Here is a 20,429-nt window from a genome sequence, read left to right as displayed (position 1 = left end):
TATTGAAAAACCCAACCTGTACAACAACTGGGTTGTCTCCTGCAGATGATGAAGCACAATCTCTGACGACTCCGTTTGATCAGCCAATCGTCTAGATACGGGAATACCGGAATCCCCGATCTTCTGAGATGCGCCGCCACCACTGCCATCACCTTGGTGAAGACCCGAGGTGCAGTAGTAAGTCCAAACGGAAGGACCGCAAACTGGTAGTGTTGTGACCCAACCGTAAAACGGAGATACCTCCTGTGCGACTTCAGGATTGGGATGTGAAAGTACGCATCCTGCAAGTCGAGTGACACCATCCAGTCTTCTTCCAGCAGAGCCTGAAGAACCTGAGCAAGGGTGAGCATCTTGAATTTCTCCTGCTTCAGATAAAAATTCAAGATCCTGAGATCCAGGATCGGACGAAGCCTGCCATCCTTCTTGGGAATCAGGAAATACCGGGAGTAGCATCCCTGACCCCTTTCCTGCTCTGGAACCACCTCTATCGCACCTTTTCTCAAAAGTGTTTGGACTTCCTCCTGTAGGAGTAACAGATGTTCCTCTGAGCAATATCCCTGGCAAGGAGGGTAATTGGGAGGGAATTCCCGAAAGGGAAGGGCATACCCATTTTCTACGAGATTGAGAACCCAAAGATCTGATGTAACCGATTCCCAATCTCGTAGAAAGTAGGTAAGCCGACCCCCCACTGGACCCACATGATCCTGAATGGCGGATCTAGGGCTGCTTTTCTGTGGCTGGGGGGTTGGAGGAGGTGGAGGAGGAAGAGACCTGACGACCTCGAGGACGTGATCTCTGTTTCCCTCTGTAAGACCTATACAAGGTATTCTGCTGCTGCTGTTGCTGCTGCTGCTGAGCGGGTCTATACGACCGAAAGGAAGAGCGACCAAACCCTCTAAACTTTCTGGTCGTAGAACCCCTGACCTGAAGGCCAAGAGATCTAGCAGTTGCCCTGCTGTCCTTGAATCTCTCCAAGGCCGCGTCTGCCTTCTTCCCAAAAAGCCCCTCGCCATCGAAAGGCAAATCCAATAATGCAGACTGCACATCAGCTGAAAAGTCAGATGACTTCAACCAGGCTGAACGCCTCGTGGCAACCGCCGTGCCCATGATCCTTGCCACAGAATCTGTTGTATCAAGTCCACTTTGGATGACCTGACGAGCCGCTGCCTGAGTGTCAGATAAAGCCTTTTCAAAGTCCTTTCTACTAGCCTCAGGAACCTTAGGAACCAAAGAACTTATAGAGTCCATAAGAGCATGGATGTATCTTCCCATGAGGCAAGTGGCGTTAGAAGACTTCAAAGCCATGCTGGACGAAGAAAAAATCTTCTTCGCGACCTGATCTTGTTTCTTGGCCTCTTTGTCGCCAGGCACCTGCGGAAAAGCCCCAACAGACTTCTTAGAGCAAGCGGCCTGAATTACCAAACTTTCAGGGGAAGGATGCGAAGATAAGAAAGCAGGATCATCAGGAGCCACTCTATACCTCCTAGCCACACTTTTTGCAACTGCAGGAGCAGAAAAAGGCTTTTTCCAAACTTCCATTATAGGATCCTTTAAGGCATCGTTAAATGGGAGCAAAGGTTCTACTGACGAACTAGGAGAATGGAGAACCTCTGTCAATAAATTCGATTTAAACTCGACAGAGGGCAAAGTCAGACCTAAAAGCCCTGCTGCCTTCTTCATGACAACATGATAAGGCTGAACATCTCTGGAGGGAGCATCAGGTCCAGAATGCAAAGACCACTCCGGAGAAAACTCAAGACCACTAGCATCCGCCAGGTCTTCGAAACAATCCCCTTCCAGTTCACCTTCTTCCACCTCAGAAGATGAATCATTAACTCTCTGCTCCTCCAGAAGTCGTTGAGCCTCTCTACGAGATCTCATTTTGACTCGAAGTGCAGTCGAATCCAACGCCAAATTCGACGGCGCCGGAGCCGACTTCGGAATCGAATCAGAGGGCTTGGAAGGCTGCCCCATAGAATCCAAGGGAGTCGGTGACGCCTGGACCGGAGTCGTCGACTTCGGCCGAGCCGGCGTCGACACCGGCGTCGACCTCGGTGGAGCTTGGTACTGCCACAACGGAGTCGGAGCCGGCATATACGGCATGAAGGGTGCTGGAGCATATGAGTGTGGAACACCCAAATTGAAAGCCATTGGACCCATGGGACCCGAAGGTGCTCCAGAGGGGTACCACGACCTCAAGAAAACACCATACATCGCGTTTAAAAACGCAGAAGGGTCCTGACCTGGAGTCGGGAATGGTGGATGCTCAGGCTGACCTCGAGGCACATTAGAATCTGTTTCCTCAACAGGATTCGAAGCCCCCTCCTCAACAGGAACTCCATCGGTGTTTTCCGGAGCCGGAGATGGAGCCGGAGATGGAGCCGGAGACGGAGCCGGAGACGGAGTCGGATCTGGAACTGGAGTCGGAGAATGGACCACCGACTCCGAAGGTGAAGCCTCACCTTCCGACTCATGAGGAGGAATCACTTTCGACTTCATCCTTTTGGGAGACTTCGATCTGGAATGATGACGTGATCCGTGTCTCCTCTTCTTATGCTTCTTGTGGGAACCGGAAGCATGACCGGATGATGACTTCGAGGCCGACGCCTCTCGAGACCTTGACCTGGATCTCGACTTCGACTTCTTCGGATGCTTTGAGGATCTTTTAACCTTACTTGTTTTAAGTTTGGCAACAAGAAGTTTAGATTCCCTCTCACGAAGAGCCTTCGGGTTCATCTTTTGACATGATGAACAATCATCGACGTCATGATCCGAGCTTAAACACCATATACAGTCTTGGTGAGGGTCCGTAACGGACATCATCTTCCCGCATTCTCTGCAAGGCTTAAAACCGGTCTTCTTTGTCGACATGACAGATATCTTGAGAATGGAGAAACGAAGAAACGAAGTAACAATGTACTAAGGCTACAGAGTATCCCGAAACCGTTAGCGTCGACGACGCGGAAAAAAGGGAACTGATGTCATCACGCCGGCGTGGGCCTATTATAGGCGTCGGTGACGTCAGCGGAGTCGCGAGCGAGGTCGTGTCTCTATGACGTCAGGAGTCCACGTCGGCGCGAGGCTACGAAAAAAAGAATTTCCGAATGTTGCTGACGCAAGGGGTATTCACAAGGTGAGGAATCCACACGGCAGATGTATCTATCAGAAGCATAACACTATCCTTTGATAAGCCTAAACTGCTCGTCCACACTACCACAAAGAGAGCATTTGGGATTATTAATTTAAGACTGTAAACCAATAAGGGTCATCTGGACTTTCTACATAGTGTACCTCATTTTGGATCACTACATAAAAATCCAGCTTACTACAGATGTGTACATTGCAACCAAGATATTGTCTACCATATCCAAGGGCAAATAAAGAAATATCCAGGCAATAAGCTTGAGCCTCTGGAGTATCGGACTAAGAATATGCAGTCCTGCTAAGAGAGGCGGTTCACCCTGAGCAGAAGAGGAGTGTACAGAAATAGTTATAGCAGATCCAAAAACAATACTTCCCTTTGCCTGTCGTGCCCGATCAAGGTCATATGGGCTTGGTCCTACAGTTTGCTCAGAAAACAAGGTATCAGGCGAATGAGTGGGAACGCATAGAGTAGCTGGAAGTAGCATAAATTAGCTAGAAGTCAGACTTGAGGCAGGACATTTATCCCACAGTGCTTGCAGCAGAAACAGGAGGGCACAGGACAAAGTAGATAGAGTTCTGAAGCATGGCAAAGAGGTCTACCAGAGTAGTGCCTCATAGGGTGAAAATGGGTTGAACACATCCAGATGTAGATGGAACGCTTTGGTCTGCTAAGTGAAGAAAATTCAGGTCATACTGCATATTCAGGGAGCTTCCCAGAGAAAAGAAAGTCAGCCAAACATTGTCAGCTTGGGCCCAACATGAAACACGAAAGCCTCAAAGCACTGCAGACATGGGCCAGCTTCCCTGCTTGCTAGCGTACCACACTGCAGTTGTGTAGCCCATGAGGACTGTAACCTATTAACTGGTAACAGAGGGCAAGAATGCCTTAAGGGCCAAGTCAATTGCCCACACCTGAAGCAGATTTACAATTGGCAATAAGCCTATGTATTGAGGCTGCAACTGAGGGAGGCAGCAACAGTCTCCATCATAGCCATTGTTTGTGGAGGAGAAGAAAGCCTGTCGAAAGTCAGGTGTTCCAGAACCAGACACTACCTCAGATACTGAGATCTGAATATTCGTCAAGATTCCCCAGTGCTGAGCCCACTTAATAAGGAAACACTACAGAAGAGATCACCTGTGCCTGCAAGTATGGGGAATAAGGAGGGTATAAGAGACAAGCAGATAGATACCTTGCAGGACTGTCAGGGCCAGAAGACAAGATCGCTCCTAAAACACTGGGATCATGTCCCCGCAAGACGTATGTGCTCCCTGGAGGGTGATTCAATCGGTTTGTCTGAAGGTGCCAAGGAGGATGTCCTTGACCTTTCTCTGGAACCACCACGACCACTGTAGCTACAAAAAAAGTCATTTATCTATTACATAGGCTGAAAGGGCTGGCAATGCCGGTAAGGCGGTCTCTCTGAATAGTCCCTAAACTCTGTGTACTGTTGGAGGAATTAGCAAGCCATGATAGCCAAACCTAGCATGAAAGTGCAGCCTTGCTTGAAGCTCCCTCTAGCCATTTACCCAAAGAGGCAAGAACTGTTGCAGGGCATATCCAAGAGGCTTGCCTGGATGTTCCCACAAAAGCCGTGAGAACACATTGAGGTATGCCGACATATTGCAACGAGGAGCCACTGAAAACAGATGTCAAGGCAAGAATAGTGAATTTGTTTGATAACATCTTGACTGTTATGCACCACCTCAGTATTGTGTTCAAGTAATTGGCCTACAAAGATTGGGAAAAACCAGTTGAGACATATCTCAAAAGACATGGGCAACATATATGTGGCATAGCAGGAATAAAGAAGCGGACTTTAAGAGAAAAGGTCTTTCTTGCCAATGGCTTCTATTCGTTTAAACTCCCTGTCGGCTGGAACATAGAGAAATGAGATGGAATTGAGATTCATAGAACAGAAAATGTGTACCACAAAGCTCTCAGGTAAAGGTAGAGCATACAAGAAATTAGGATCAAATTTGGTTAAGTGATGGCTGCAGATACCCCGGCAGTTCAGCGCAGAAGTGGAAGCCAGTAAGTTCCATGCAGCACAAATGAGATCCATGAGTGGTCTACTAAAGGGAAGTCATAGCTCAGAGGAAGAGGATGACGGGTGGAGGATTTCTTAAAAAAAGTTAGAAGTATTTCTGTCAACAAGCAAGAGCATCTGCAAAGCCCCAGCCACATTACGCAGACCTGTTGTAAAGGAAGCAATTTCATTGGTGCGGGAAGCAGAAGAACATCCCAGGTCAAAAAAGGGGAAGAGCTGAAGTACATGGCATTCTTTAAGGCTAAATAAACACCCCAATTCATACTAGGAGGTAAAAAGTTGTCACTACTGTCATCCTTTTCATAATAACAACATGATGCATCTGAATAAAGTCAGAATTAGATCCAGAAATCTTAACCAGGTGTGCAAAGCATTGAGTACTTGGCAGAGGCCTGCAGAAGACTCATCAATAAATCTGCCAGAGCTCCTGTGTTTGGTCTTGACCAAAATTGCACTGGTCTTTGGGAATGTTGACGGAAGCAGACCCTACTCTCCTACAGGAGGGAGAGTAACTATTGTGATGTGTCTCATGTTTCTTGAGGGTGGACTTCTCTACCAAGGGAGCTTAGTCAGAAGACCTAACTGGGGACAATGGGACTGGACATGGAGCGGTGAAAACACCAGCGATGGTCCTTGTATACAGCTCTAAGTTGCATGGTCTGGGGTGGGACACTGATGCCACCAACAATCTGAATTCAGAAGCTATGAAAGCTCTTTCAGATCCATTCTGGCACCTGGGAGGATTGAAAAAGTAGCAATTTGTTTTTCTTATAGTTACAGGAGTAAACATAAGAAAACCCGCAACAGACAGAAGGCCCTCATTTATACTATGATGGTCGGTCCACCGGTCTTGTCAGTCAGCCAGGGCAGAAGAGGGATGTATTCCACTGGCTTGGTTGAAAGACCTTCTGCCATACTTAAACATCTCTTCTTGCAAAGCAAACTTTTTTTGTTTTAAAAATTTCCCTGACATGCTGGGAGCTTAATTCAATGGATAAATGCATTTTTTAATATTAAAAATATAAAAGGTATTGATTTAGTTTCTCTAACAAAGTGATGTCTTTTGACTCTCTGGTAAATACTAATGGTCTCTCTCTTGTTCATTGACCAATCGATTGGGCAGCTGGCATAAAATATTTCTATAAAAAAAATGTCTGTGACAAAATTATGGCCATAAGGACCACCTTGTTTTCTATATTACACCATACCCATGTCCTTTGGTTTACCATGGGTTACCCCATTATTTTGTAAGGTAAGTTTAATTCCAGCGTACACGGGCCATTTCTTTCATTTCCTGTTTGGGACAGCCAGTCATTCCCTGCTGCACCCTAACAGGAATATGGTTTGTTGGAAATTTTGCCCTAAATATAGCAGATGGTACTAATGTCTTTCAAACAACAGCCCGATGTCTGAAGGAAGTCAGACAAAACTTTTTTGACAGCGGAGTCAATGTAGGCTTCCAACTCTAAATAGAGCAGGAAAACCGGAAGTATGGCAAATGGACACCTGCCATGTTTGTGATGGAGTACCCTATCGCCAAACTCTAAATAAGGGTCAGTAAACTATAAGGTACTGCCTCGCCAGGGGAGCAACACATTTATGGCCAAAGACCTAAAAAGGGAGCTGGGAGAATAGTTATGTTCTCAAATGTTGTTTCAAAGTACTCTGCATCACTATGATGCCCAAAAGTGGAAATGTGAGAAGGGATTGCCATGGACTCCTGTTATGTGCAGTCTGAGGTAGGTTTCTAGGACAGTCGCATCAGTGCACTACGAATTATGGCTGGTGTCACCTGGCATCAAAGCTGTGGTAATAAATTTAATGAGCCACAGGCTGGCATTCGGAATCGTCAAAGAGGAAGAAAACAGTAGTTAGATAAAACATTCTGGAATAACAACGTACAAAAAATAATAAATTCCGCCTCCTCAAAGACTAGATCAATGGGGACACAGACACCAGAAATACCCAAACCATCATTAAACATATTAAAGCTCTGCTCACTTTCTCTGCAAAAGTGAGATCACTTACCAATTTCACCTTGAAGATCTTGACCCATTTTAACTACATTCAAACCTTTTAGTTGACACTTAAGATGTTTTGGTTCATCAGGAAGAGGTCTAAAATAGAAGAAAATTAGTTTTGAAATACTGTGAATTAACCTGATCTGCGTGGGGCTGAAAATAGGTACAGCACACAAGCTGTCAACTACAATACTATACTATAAGAGAAGGTAATAATTATTAACATAAAAATAATGTAAAAATCCTTCCTGGGGCCTCTCCATTACCTGACTGAATTCAATGATCATCATCAATGATGGTATGAATTATGTTGAAACTTTACATAGTGCACAACAGCACACCATGGCGCATACAGCAAATGATCTTCACTACTGAGAATATTTTTACTAAACGCAATTTTCTGAGCTTCCCAAATAATTTGTGACAAACATCAGTGACAACTTTAAGTGACAGAAGTTCCATTATATTGGAGATGGGATTAAGAAAAACCTCCCATCATTTAATACTTATTCAAAATTGTGTTCAAATAATCATGAAATCGCAGCTGATCTCATACCAAAGGTTCTATTTTTAAGATGCACTGTGAATATACCATTAACAGATGTATTCATTAAGCAACTTTAACAAATGTCCTAGCTGTAAAAAAGTGGAGAGCACAGAGACCTTGAGAAATTATATGTTTTCTCAATACGATGAAGAGTCCTGACCAACACTTTGGTGTATAGTGAAGCTGGTCAAATAAATATTTTGGCAGCTCCACGCAAAATGTTTTCACACTGTGTAGCCTTGAAAGCCGTACAGATCTCAGGTTAACCAAGTGGGTCAGACTGTTGCGGCTTGGGAGAAATCCGTCACAGCTGGCAAAACCCCTCACACACAGACTACAAGTCTAATTCCCTCAGTACCACCTAGCCATTACAGAACACCAGAAAGATTCCAATATGCAAAAGACTAGCAACTTTGTAATGGTGTGGGTGATGTTATGACCATCAATAACAAAGACTTCCATGTAAGGGGTGCTAGGACACATGAGACCATCTTTCATCAGTCTTTCAAAGACAAGCTACGGTCACAAGGGAATGCAAAGCATGTCGTGGTACAGAACAGATAGCAGTGAAACATAGGGGGCTGACCAATTTATAAGGCCAATTTGGGTACTCTAAATCAATTTCTTGAAAACAAAGTCTCAAAATAATTATGAATCTGTAACAATATTTCAGTTTGTTGTTTGTGCCTGGCAAATCGCCACAGTTTATCAACAATGTTCGAATGTCTGATGATGAAAACAATATGCAAGATCTAGCAATTGCAAACCTCTATTTTTAAATCTTGGATGAAACCTTTATTGAATTAAAAGGTGCATTTTCTATATATAGTTTTGAAAACTATATACAGTTTTGTGGCTCCTCTGCTCTCTACTAAACATCCACATTCATTGCCATTCACACATTTGTAATTTGTTATGTAATTTCTTTATGCGCGGTTATAATGTCATTTTAAATACGTCATCAGGTGGGTTTAATACACAGGCTATACCACTTTAATATTAAAGATACAGCTAATTTATATTCACTCTCTGCCCTTCTTCAGGGCATTAGAAGAGTGTATAGTCAACGTGAGTAGATACTGATTCAGTTATGTACAAGCCACATGTCTTTAATTTGAGTTATATGTGTCAGTGGCTTAAGGTAATATTTTGCGTTCACTGTTATGAATGATGACTTATTCACTTAGGCGATAAGTACTTCTCCATGTATATCTTTTGTATTCAATATCATAAGCAATTCCTTCTGTATACAGTTGGTCATTGTTACGCTGTAGCAAATTTAGAACATAATTTAGAATTGATTTCAAAATAAATAGTTTGTTTACCATAGGATTGTTGTATTAATATTTAGTCATTCTATATATGAATATATGGCGCAATAATTAAAAGATATTGTGCTCTAAATGATACAATTAACACTAGGAGCTTGCAACAATATGGAACATTTAAAGAAGAACAGATGTCTCGGAGCCTTAGATTCTATTCTATTCATGGTGTCTTATGTAGCACACAGCTACCCCGAAAGGCCTCCCAGCAAGAGACAGACATACCTGCCAAACATAGGTGAATCAAACTGAGGTTTAGAATAGATGGATCTTTAGATGTTTCCTAAAGGACATTTCTGGCTGTGTCTGTCTTAGGGAGGACGTTCCACATCTTACCAGTTAGAAAGACAAAGGAGTGGACATCACATCTGCCTCTCTTTACTTTGGGGATGGTCATCAGAGAAGAGCTCTTGGAGCGTACTGATCTCCTTGGAACATATGGGCAACGCAGTTTTTGGATCAGAAGGGGACCTTTGCCTTGTACTGCTTGGTGGGCCAGGGATAGGACCTTGAAAAGAATCCTTTTATGAATTGGGGGCCAGTGAAGCGCCGCCAACGCTGGGGCTGCGAATGGTGTTTGGGGAACTTGAAGTGTGATTGCGCTGCACGTTTTGAAGGACATATATTGAGAGCTTCCCAGAAACAAGGAGTTACCGACGTCAAGACAAGAGGTTATTAGTCCTTGAATGACTACCCTCTTGGATTAGGGAGGTAGCCACTGCATGACTTTCCTAAGTGTGCGTTGTAGTCCGAAGCAAGCTGCGGACAGCTTTTTGGATGGATTCTCCATAGTAAGTTTCCTATCCAATCAAAAGCCAGGGCTTGTTATTCTTTTAGAAGGCACTGGCTGCTCTCCGAGGCATTGAGGGCATAGCAGTTCTTTCCAGCAGGATGTGTTGTTGCCAACAACCAGCACTTCTGTCTTCCCACCATTGAGTTTGAGGTTGCTGGCTCACATCCATTCAGTTACTTCTTCGAGGCAGGCATTTAGGTCACTGGATGCCTGTTGAGAATCCAGGGTAAGTGCAAGAACCAGCTAAGTATGGTCAGTGTAGGAGGCGAGATCTAAGCCAAGTGCCTGCACCGATCTTGAAAGCAGGAGGATATATACATTAAAGAACGCTGGGCTTAAAGAAGAGCATTCAATCCAATATGTTGCTAACAGAAATAGCTTATTTCAAACCTGAAGATTTCTATTGATTAGAAAATTCTGAATCCTTTTCAGATCGGAGCCTGTAATGCCGGTGTTATCCAGTCTTTGAACCAAGAAGCAGTGGGAAACAGTGTCAAAAGCAGCACTAAGATCTAACATGATCATGGCAGCTGAGCCACACCGGTCAAGGATGGCCCGGAGCTCTTCAGTGGCCACTAACAATGCGGTCTCAGTACTGTTTCCAGGTCTAAAACTCATTTGGGTGTGATAAAGGATAGAATGAGATTCTACAAAATCAGAGAGATTTGTATTAATGTACGAGTTACTTACCTTCGGTAACGGTGTATCTGACAGAGACGATTCTAGCCCCAGATTCCTTAACGTAGAGTTATCCCAGGCGTGAGACTGGATCCGGAAAACTTTTTGCCACAGCATCCTTGTGCGCCGGGGGGACGGCACCATGTGACTCCGCCCTGACGTCGTCCGCGTTCGTGACGTCAGCAAGGATAGATAAGTTCCAACCCGGCACGCCTACGTCAGTTTTCTTCTGAGAACTTTTCCGGTAACAACGTGGAGCCATCACAAACAAAACTGTGAGAATGCTGGAACAGTGTGCGAAAAACCCAGCTAAACAGGAGGGAAAGAAGCAAAAGGTGAAAAACAGCACCATCCAGAATAGTGCAAGGTACTAAGGCACCAAAGACATGGAATGAAAAAACAGGGTACAGCTACTAGAAAGCAATCCTGCAAACCAATACAATAGCCACCCCGGGGGTAGAAGCATGTGAAAAATACACATCAGACCAAAAAGTCTGCAGCCACCGCCCGGAACAGGACTGCCAAGAGCCAGAAGTGCAAGCAACAAAAGGAAGAAGAGCACGAGCGAACCCCACAGCGGAGACCAGGGTGCAGGGGCACAGAAGTACCCATGAATTCAACAACCAAGCACCAGAAAGGAAAGAATGGGGCAATAACAAGGCGAGCATCCCCCTAAGGAGGGAGTAAGAAAATACACTTTTAAAAGACAACCACCCGGAGGCAGGCGCGTGCAGAAGATCAAGAAGGGCCCTTGCAGAACGGGGAGGACGGGTGGGTTGTGAAGGAATCTGAGGGTAGAATCGTACCTACCAAATACACTTTTACCGAAGGTAAGTAACTCGTACATCTGATAGAGACTACTAGCCACAGATTCCTTAACATAGAATAGATACCCTAGCCATATCCAAGGGGAAGGAGGGTCTGCGAGAGGACCACTCCAGCTCAGGCAAACCCACGACCCCAACAGGGAACAATCACCGGGACAGGGGAAAGAGCCCAGTCCCCCCCCCCCCACCTCTCCCCAACCCCCCCACAGGGGATGTGTCCTAACCACAAGAGGGAGCCCAGCCATTACCAAGCAGGAGAAGGGAGGGCAATACGAAAGGAGACCAGCAGCCAATGTACCAGGGACCTCCACCGGAAGCCCCACGTACAGGCAATACGAAAGGAGGCCAGCAGCCAATGTACCAGGGACCTCCACCGGAAGCCCCAGGTACATGCATTACGAAAGGAGGCCAGCGGCCAATGTACCACGGACCTCCACCGGAAGCCCCAGGTACAGGCAACGCAGAGGAGTACCAAGGAAGAAGAGCAACCCAGAGACTCCAAGCAGAAGAGTACAAACGAGGACAAGAGCCCTCAGCCAAATCCATCCCAGCTGGAAGTCAACAGGGCAGACAGAACAGCGCCTCAGCAATAAGGCAGGCTGGAGAAGAAATACATAGTCCCACAAGGCTCCCGCAAAACAAGAAGCAGGGGCGCCAAGCCCCATTCCAAGGCCCCTGGCCGTAGACCAGAAGAACAGGCGGGTGCAGCTGGACGCCGACAAGTGTCATTAAACTAAACGTCCCCAGCCGGAAAACAAGAGGAGAAACAGGTAGGAGGAGTCAAGCCGTCAACACAGGAAAATAAACCTCTGGAACACTAGACAGAGTACCAGGCCGAAGAACAGTCAAAGGGCAAAAACAGTGCAGCACAACGTCGCAGCTGCCCAAGAAAATGCACCAGCGGCATACAGCAAACACCAGGAAGGGCGAGGAATCTGCAAGGGGGAGTCAACACCCTCCCAGTGTAAGACAGGGCTATCCAATAGCTACAAATACCCCACTTAAGGTAAGACACGTCCCAAAAGAGTATGGGAACCACTCTTAGGGAAGAAATCCTGCATCAGAGAACAAACTATAAACCTGCGGCAGAACCACACAAGGCTTAGAAAGCAGTCAAAAAGTATACTCTTGCCAAAAAACGGGGAGGGAGGGGTCTGAACCAGCAGCCAACTAAAGAAGCGGGCCAACCAAGGGACCCCGAGGGTACAGCACCTCTCACAGAAAGTGTAATGGGAACACCAGAGTCCAGGAGCAGGTGGGATGACACCTCCCAGCAAGTCGCGGAGGATCAAAAAAACAGCCTGAGGAGGAGGAGGAGGAGGAGGACGGAGACCCGCAAGAAGACGCTGAATGGCAGAGTCTGCATGAGTGTTAAACAGAAGGACCCCGTCAAAGGGTAGGTCAATCAGACGTTCCCTGATATTTTCAGGAAAAACAGCATCAAGTAGCCAAGCATGGCGACGGAGAGCAACAGAAGTGGCCATAGCACGGCCGAGAGCATCGGCAACATCCAAGGCTGCACGAAGAATAAATGCGGCCAACTCCCTGCCATCCAACAAATAGCACCGCAGATCAGCATGGGCACCCTAAAGAGAGACATGAGAAAGAAGGGACTCCACAGAGTCCCACAGACCGGAAGTAGCCCTGGTCAACACACACAAAGTGTTAAGCTCCCGCAAGGCAGCGCTAGACGAGGCAAAGACATTACGCCCCAATGAATCCAACCACCGGGCCTCCAGAGACGGAGGAAACAACACCACAGGCAAGCACGGAAAGGCATTACGCAGAAGAGAGCCTTGAGTAGAAGGCTGGAAAGAAAGACAGACAGGGTCATGTGGAGCAGAGCGGTGAAGATGCAGAAGCGCCTGAGGCACCAGATAACCCGTGGCAGGGCGCCCCCAAGCCCCCATAAGAGAATTGTGGAGTAACGCTTCAAAGGGAAGGAAGAACTCCCGTCCACCAGAGCCCTGGTGGAGAAGTTCATAAAGGTTGTCCATAGGAAACGGAGTGACAGGCTCACCCATCCGCAGAATACCAGCGGCTGTGGAAATAGCCCGAACAAAGGCAACACTAGTCTCCGTAGGGCACCGCGGAGGAGAAAGTAATTCCTCCGTGGGAGACGGCTGCAAACTGAGCCGCCCATCCCCATGTCTAGGGGGAAGCGGCCAGCCCCGGAATAGTGGGGGATCCACAGAGGAATGGGGAACCTGAGGGGCCCCAGTGGAAGGCGGAGAGGCAGGAAGAAAAGCCATCCGCGGGCCACGAAAAGAAGGGTTTGAGGATTTAGGCCGTGGGGACATGAGGAACCCTCGCTGGAAGATGCTGGTGAAAAGGCAACAACACGGCGGCCTGTCTCTGGGGAGGAACACACCAACAACTGGCAGACCTCTGCAGAAGAAGAGACCTCAGGGGACGAATCAAGAACCCGATGCCGGCGCCGCTCCGTGGAGTCCGCCACCGGCACCTGATCGACGTCGATCGGTGCTGGATTGGGTATTCATGGCGCCGGGTCGACTTCTGCCACCACGTGCTCTCTAGGAGGATGGAGCGGGGTCGGTGCCAGAACGGCAAGGGAGCTGCGCTGAAAAGGCACCGGCTCGGCCTCAGAGGGGGCAGCCGCCCGCGTCGCGGACCGAGAGGGACTCGGGAAAGCGCCCCAGGTCGCTGCCTCCACCCGCGACTCCACCGGAGCCAGGGAGGAAGGCTCCTGGCACCGAAACGGCATCGGCTCGACCTCTGGTGTGGCAGCCGCATGTTCAGAGGACCAATGGGGACTCGGGGCCAAGCCCGGAGTCCCGCCGAACTCCTGCGACGCCACAGGGAGCCCCGTAGAGATTTGTGGCGAGGCAGGGACGCCAGGCTCCGAAGAGGGGAGCCCCGAAGGATCGCACCTCGACAACACCACCCTCCTACGGCCTGAAGCTGAAACCTCCGGGGCCGGAGCCGCCGGCGACTCTGTGGGACTCCCCGCGCAAAGCAAGGGATCCGCGGACGTTTCAGGAGGTGCAGGAAAGGCCAAAGAAGCCTGCAACGCCGCAGCGTAGACTGTCATTTGGGCCCTAGTCGCTTCTGCACCGGGAAACGGCAGGTAGGAAGGCGACCGGCGGGGCGCATGTCCTGGGGGGGGGGGGGGCGCCCCCCCGCAGAAAGAGGACAGGGCCTCGGAGATAAACTGAAGGTCCTACCAGTCTGTGAGCCATGCCCTTGGGGCCGTGGCAAAAGATGATGTCGTAGACGAAACCGGCGGCTGCTTGCTTCCGAGGTAGGGGACGGACGCTGGGATGACACCGACCTGGATAAGTGCGACGCCACCAACTTTATCCGGCGCTCCTGCCGTGACTTAGGCTTAAGGTGCTGGCAGGCGTCACAGCTCTCAGAGTCGTGGTGCTCACCCAGGCACCACATGCAAATTGGGTGAGGGTCCGTCGCTGAGATGGGACGTGCACAGGAGGTACAGGTCTTGAAGCCTGAAGGCATTCGCACACTGTTCCACTTAACGCCAAAGTGTGTATAAGAATAGAAGGCCCGAAACAGGCCAGGGCATAATCCGGATCCGCGTTGCACGCGGAAAAGAGAAAAAACTGAAGTAGGCGTGCCGGGGTGAGACTTATGTAGCCTTGCTGACGTCACAAACGTGGACGACGTCAGGGCGGAGTCACGTGGTGCCGTCCCCCGGCGCGCAGGGATGCTGTGGCAAAAAGTTTTCAGGATCCAGTCCCACGCCTGGGGATAATTCTACGTTAAGGAATCTGCGGCTAGTAGTCTCTTTCAGATTTGCTTCTCTAAGATTTTACTAGCAACTGGAAGCAGAGAAATGGATCAGCAGTAATCGACCATAAGGGGGTCTGTATGTGGCTTCTTAAGCAGTGGTTTGATAATGCATGCTACCATGCAGGGGAAACAATACTGAATGCCAGGGACCTGTTTAGGATTTTCATTAGAGTAGGTAGAACAAACTCACCAGCTGTTAGTAGGACATCAGGAGGAGCTGGGTCAAGTGGTGAGCCAGATTTTATAGACTAATATGTTGCCAATGTCATCTGTATTTAGAGGCAAACATGAAGGCAGTTGAGCTGTCGTTATTAATTCTTCAGAGGGAGTTAGACCAGGTGATGTGCTCTTTGGGAGAGAGTCTATGATATGTTTTACTTTATATGTGGAAGCCATGGCAAATATGTCACATTGCAGGGTGGGGCTGCTCTATGAGTTGGTGTTGTCATGAGGGTATTGACTACATGGTATAGCTCTCTTTGAGAATTGGTGGCACTCGCCAGGGTCGTACCCTTTCCTCCAGATGTTTTACATTTTCTTGGACAGTTTCATGAGTTTGGACAGTAACAGATTATACCATGGAGCCTAGCCGTGGCTCCACTTTTGAGTCAGGGGTTTATAAGGAAGGCAAGAGTCGAGTGACTGTTTGCCATTTCTCAAATTTGGTGCACATTTTGGTCATGTCAATCTCTTCAGTCGGAGGTGGCAAGATGTGTTTTGAAGATCCTACTGGTGGCGGAGAAGCTCTCACTACACTTATTACACTATCCTCCTATGGCCGTGAGTATGCGTTACAAGTACCTACCTCCATAAACATCTCAGTTAGGTGATGGAAAAAAAGATTCATCATCATCCACGGAATAGGATAGTTGGTTAATGTTCTTTGCTAATACCCAGTGGCAAGTAGCTATCCATTTGTTCCTATCAATGTTCTCTTAGTGAATGCAGTGGCAGCTCCCGGGTCTTCCAGGTTCTTTGAGAAGAGGTGTAGACATGCAAATGATAGTGAGGAGGGATAAAGGTCCCAATGTTTCAAAAGAGAAAAAAAAAATCAGGAAAAAAAGCATCAATGTGTGTGTACATAATTACATGCACACATGTGGAAGGTAAACATTAAAAATGACAACTCAATAGATAGTGACACACTGACATCCACTGTGGAAAAATACAAAATGTAACTTATGAGTGCATCAAAGATTTTGATATGAAATTAACATAAAACCAACAGCAAGTTGGCAACGACGTTCCAAAGTGTTAAACCTTCAGATAAAGCAGCAAAGTTTACGACTGTTCTGAAGTTTTCTATGGGCTGGACGCAATGGATGCCCAAAGAGCTCTCTCATTATGAAGCTGCTCTCACACAGATCTCAAAGAGAAAACCCTGCCCAACTGCTGCAAGTCAGAATCTTCGTCTACTCAGTGAAAATCGTAGAAATACAACCCCTTTAACAAACCAACTGTAAGTAATGCAGTTAACAGTGAACAGAAAAACATCAACATGGGGAGGTAGAGGGGAAAAATAAGAGGACTTATCCTCCAAACGTATATACTATTAACCAAAAGGAGTCACTCTTTTACCAAATATATATTTTCTTTAAATAACCCTCACCCACCAGGGTTACCTCTTGGTAGCATGCTTCAACATAGGGTTCTTCCCTAACCCGCTATGGAAAGGGGTGTGCTGCGACGGACAAATGCGTGGGAGCACTGGCAATATCTGTGCCTATCGTAATGCAAAAGGGTGTTGGAGCGGGCGTTATGTTACTTATGTGTTGAAAAAAAGAGTTTACAAATATATGGCTAGTGAGAAAAGTATTATTTATTAGTTTCCCTAGTCGATATGGTTAAAAAATGGGGATCATGAGATGTCCCTAAGTTTATCTGGTCCACTAGTTTCAAGCCCTACCCCAAGGCTTTTCATTAGGACCAATGGGGGTTACTCCCTGTTACCACTACTTCAGTCGTTGAGATACCTTGTTCTCAAATGAATATAGCGATCGATTAAAACAAAATTAAATATAAATGCATACACCACCAAGTCGTCCTGTTCCTTTGAAATCTATGCAGATAGAATTAATAAAATGCACAGTTTTATGTTTTGTACATTGTGCACCCTTGTGAGTAGATGGTGAAATTGTTCTCACGTATCAAAAAGTGTGCAAACTGTGAAAAATTGTCATGAGTGATATACATATAAGACATATAAGGTGGAGGAGGCCTTAGCAAAGGGTATCCATCAGAAAGCCCCAGGCCCAGATGGGGTGCCACTTGATCTTTTTAAAAGAAACCTTAATATATTGGCACCTCTTTTGCCAAATGTTTTTAATGCAGCTAATATTGGCCCTTTGCCCGTTGGAAGAATGCAATAGTGGTCCCAGTTTTTAAAAAGGACAGTAGGAGTGATCCAGAATGCTATGGGCCCATTTCACGGATTGACCCTATTGCTAAGGTACTGGGCAGGGTACTTCTTGCTCGTCTAGAAGATTGGGCATCCACCACAGGGTTCATGTCCAACTCACAATAAGGTTTTAGGAGGGGGATGGGCACAACCGTGCACTGTCTTAATTTGTCCCTAATCGTCAACAAGTATGTGAGGACAAGGAAGGGCTCCATCTACCTGGCCTTCATGGACTTTCTAGTGCTTTTGACACCGTTAACTGGGACAAATTGTGGGCCGTGATGGAAGGTATGGGCGTTGAAGAAGCACTAGTAACCCTTCATTGTAGGTTACACTCTAATACTACAGTCACCATAGCTATGGAATTAAAGGGGAAAAACGTGCCCGATCATTTCAACAGAGGGTGTCCGGCAAGGGAGCATTTTAGCCCCATTCCTGTCCTTAATTTATACAAACGGACTGGAGGCTTTTTAAACACATAGGGAGCTCGATTTTCCCAAAATCGGTAACCAATCTGTCCCTTTATTATCATATACAGATGATACAGTCTTACTGGCAAAGACAGCTATGAGCCTGCAGAAATCTCTTGATGCTTATAGTGATTGTATGTTTTGCCTCAATTTAAAAGTCAATTTTATTAAATCTTATATATTGGTATGTGGTCCTAAGACCACAAAAACTAAACTTTTATTGTACAGGGCAAGAGATTAGAAAAGGTAAATCATTTTTTCGTATTTTTTGCCTATCTATTTAATAACCAGTGGAAATGGGAATCAGTTTTAACCACTAGAGTACAACAGACAAGTAGGGTTGTTTATTCACTATTTCACTTTGCAAGTAAATTAGAGCACAAGCCTGTGAGGGAATTAATCACTCTCAATAGAGCTAAATATCTCACCACCGCAACTTACGGGGCTGGTGTTTGGGAACATTACAAAATGATGACCCTGAATAGTGCCCCCACCCTTTTTGTCACAAGGAACTGGGATTAGAGTTCATAGAAGACCGCATAGGTAGTGCCCCTCTGATCTTCTGGGCCAACATTTGGCTTACAGGGGATCTAACGTTTTCGAGAGAAGTCATAAAAGATTGTCTAAACTTGGGCAATGATTTTAAGATACCTTGGCTCCTGTATTTGAGGGGAAAATTCAACGAGATAGGACTGGGGCATTTTTTCGAAAATCCTGATAATATTCCCCCAAACGCCAAGGTAATTATCAAAGAAGTGTACCGTAACAGGGGCAATATGCACGATTATCAGCATGGCGTGATGGGCGTATCCCATCGGTTTCCTGCCCTACTGCAATATTATTTAACTTTTTCCATCAACTCTCAGATTAGATATTACTTAACTAGATTCCACTTATACACTGTGCACCTTTTGTTGGCATTTCGGCGCCAAGGAGAGTGGTCAGATAAGCTCATGCCTTGCCCATGCGATAATTTTTCGAGCCAAAGCACGATGCACTTTCTATTATTTTGCGCTTTCTATAAATCAGTGAGAACTAGATTTTTACTTCCGTTACGAAGGAAGATTCGCCCTTGCTCATACACTGATGGTACACTGATGGTTTTCATTTTCTGCATACATTGGTCACCGCGGATATAAAAGTTTCTATTGCAATTAGGAAGTGCTAGGAGTAAAAGATGCACTTAACTACTGGTGTATATCTTGCTGCTTGGATTGACTTTTCTATGTAAATAGAATTATATTGCTGGAATCTTATGAATTGTCTTTTAGCTCTTTTATTGTAACTGTTTAATGAACTGTAAAATGTATATGGAAATTGACAAACTTTTATGGTTCCTTGAACTGGAAATCAACAAACTTTTATGGTTCCTTGAACCGAAATAAAGTTATTCTTGACTTGAGATATAGGACACATAAAAACAACTCAGAACACACACGACAGTACATGCAAGTAATTAGCCTCAGTCAAGCATCATAGGTCCAAACGGGGGAGTAGGGACCCCTGCCAAATAACCAGTATGTTGTCTATATACCTTTTCCAAAGTAGGATGTTGGTGATGTCAGGGTTTTGTGTGACAAGAAGAACAAGTTTCTTACCTTCGGTAACGATATATCTGTAAGAAACAGTAGTTAGTGTGAGATTCCTTACCTTAGAATATCCCCAGGCGTCAGACTGGATCCAGAAAGCTTTCGTCAGCAGTACCCCTGCGCGTCAGTAGGAGTCGTCTGCAGCTCCGCGTCCGTCGTCGGCGTTGTGATCGCCGGGATGACGTCGGAGTACTTAGACGCCGCCCTCGCACGCTGACGTCAGTTCTATACATAGCTTTCAGCGCCAGGAACGCAGAGCCATGCAAGAAACAGACACTGGTGCCATGAAACTAGGGCCCTCAAAGGGAGATGACTTAACCCTAGAAATCGGTTGCAGAACGGGGAGGATGGGTGGGGCGGTAAGGAATCTAACACTAACTACTGTTTCTTACAGATATATCGTTACCAACGGTAAGTAACTTGTGCATCTGAAAGAAACAGGTTAGTGTTAGATTCCTTACCTTAGAATAGATACCCTAGCAATACCAACCCCGGTGGTGGGTCTGCGAACCAATGATCACACCAGAAAGTCCTGGAGAACAGAACGGCCGAAAAAGCCATCTCTCCGGACTTGGCTGTCCAGGCAGTAATGTCTAGCAAACGTGTGCAGAGAGGCCCTCGTAGCTGCCTGACAAATGTCCTGCAAGGGGACTCCCCGGCCCAGGGCAGTAGTAGCCGCCATGGCCCGAGTGGAATGGGCACGCAACCCCACAGGAGGCTCCTTTTTAGCCAGCGAATAACAAGCCTTAATGCACAAAACGACCAATCGAGAAATGGTCCGTTTGTGCACCGCCCGTCCCTTCTTAGCGCCCACGTAA

At 46.5% G+C, this 20,429-nt stretch overlaps 1 protein-coding gene across 1 annotated transcript in view; it reads right to left on the bottom strand.

Annotated features, from left to right (window-relative positions):
- SMCHD1 (structural maintenance of chromosomes flexible hinge domain containing 1) overlaps positions 1-20,429 on the bottom strand; it is a 2,317,253-nt gene that overhangs the window by 1,257,749 nt on the left and 1,039,075 nt on the right. The window contains exon 27 of the mRNA XM_078687460.1: positions 7,221-7,309. Coding sequence (XP_078543586.1) covers positions 7,221-7,309 — 89 coding nt within the window. The remainder of the gene's footprint in view (positions 1-7,220; positions 7,310-20,429) is intronic.

This window comes from Lissotriton helveticus, chromosome 4_1, assembly GCF_964261635.1.
Source record: "Lissotriton helveticus chromosome 4_1, aLisHel1.1, whole genome shotgun sequence".
NCBI lineage: Eukaryota > Metazoa > Chordata > Amphibia > Caudata > Salamandridae > Lissotriton > Lissotriton helveticus.
Note: the sequence above shows the minus strand (reverse complement) of the source record. Positions and strands in the feature narration are given on the sequence as shown.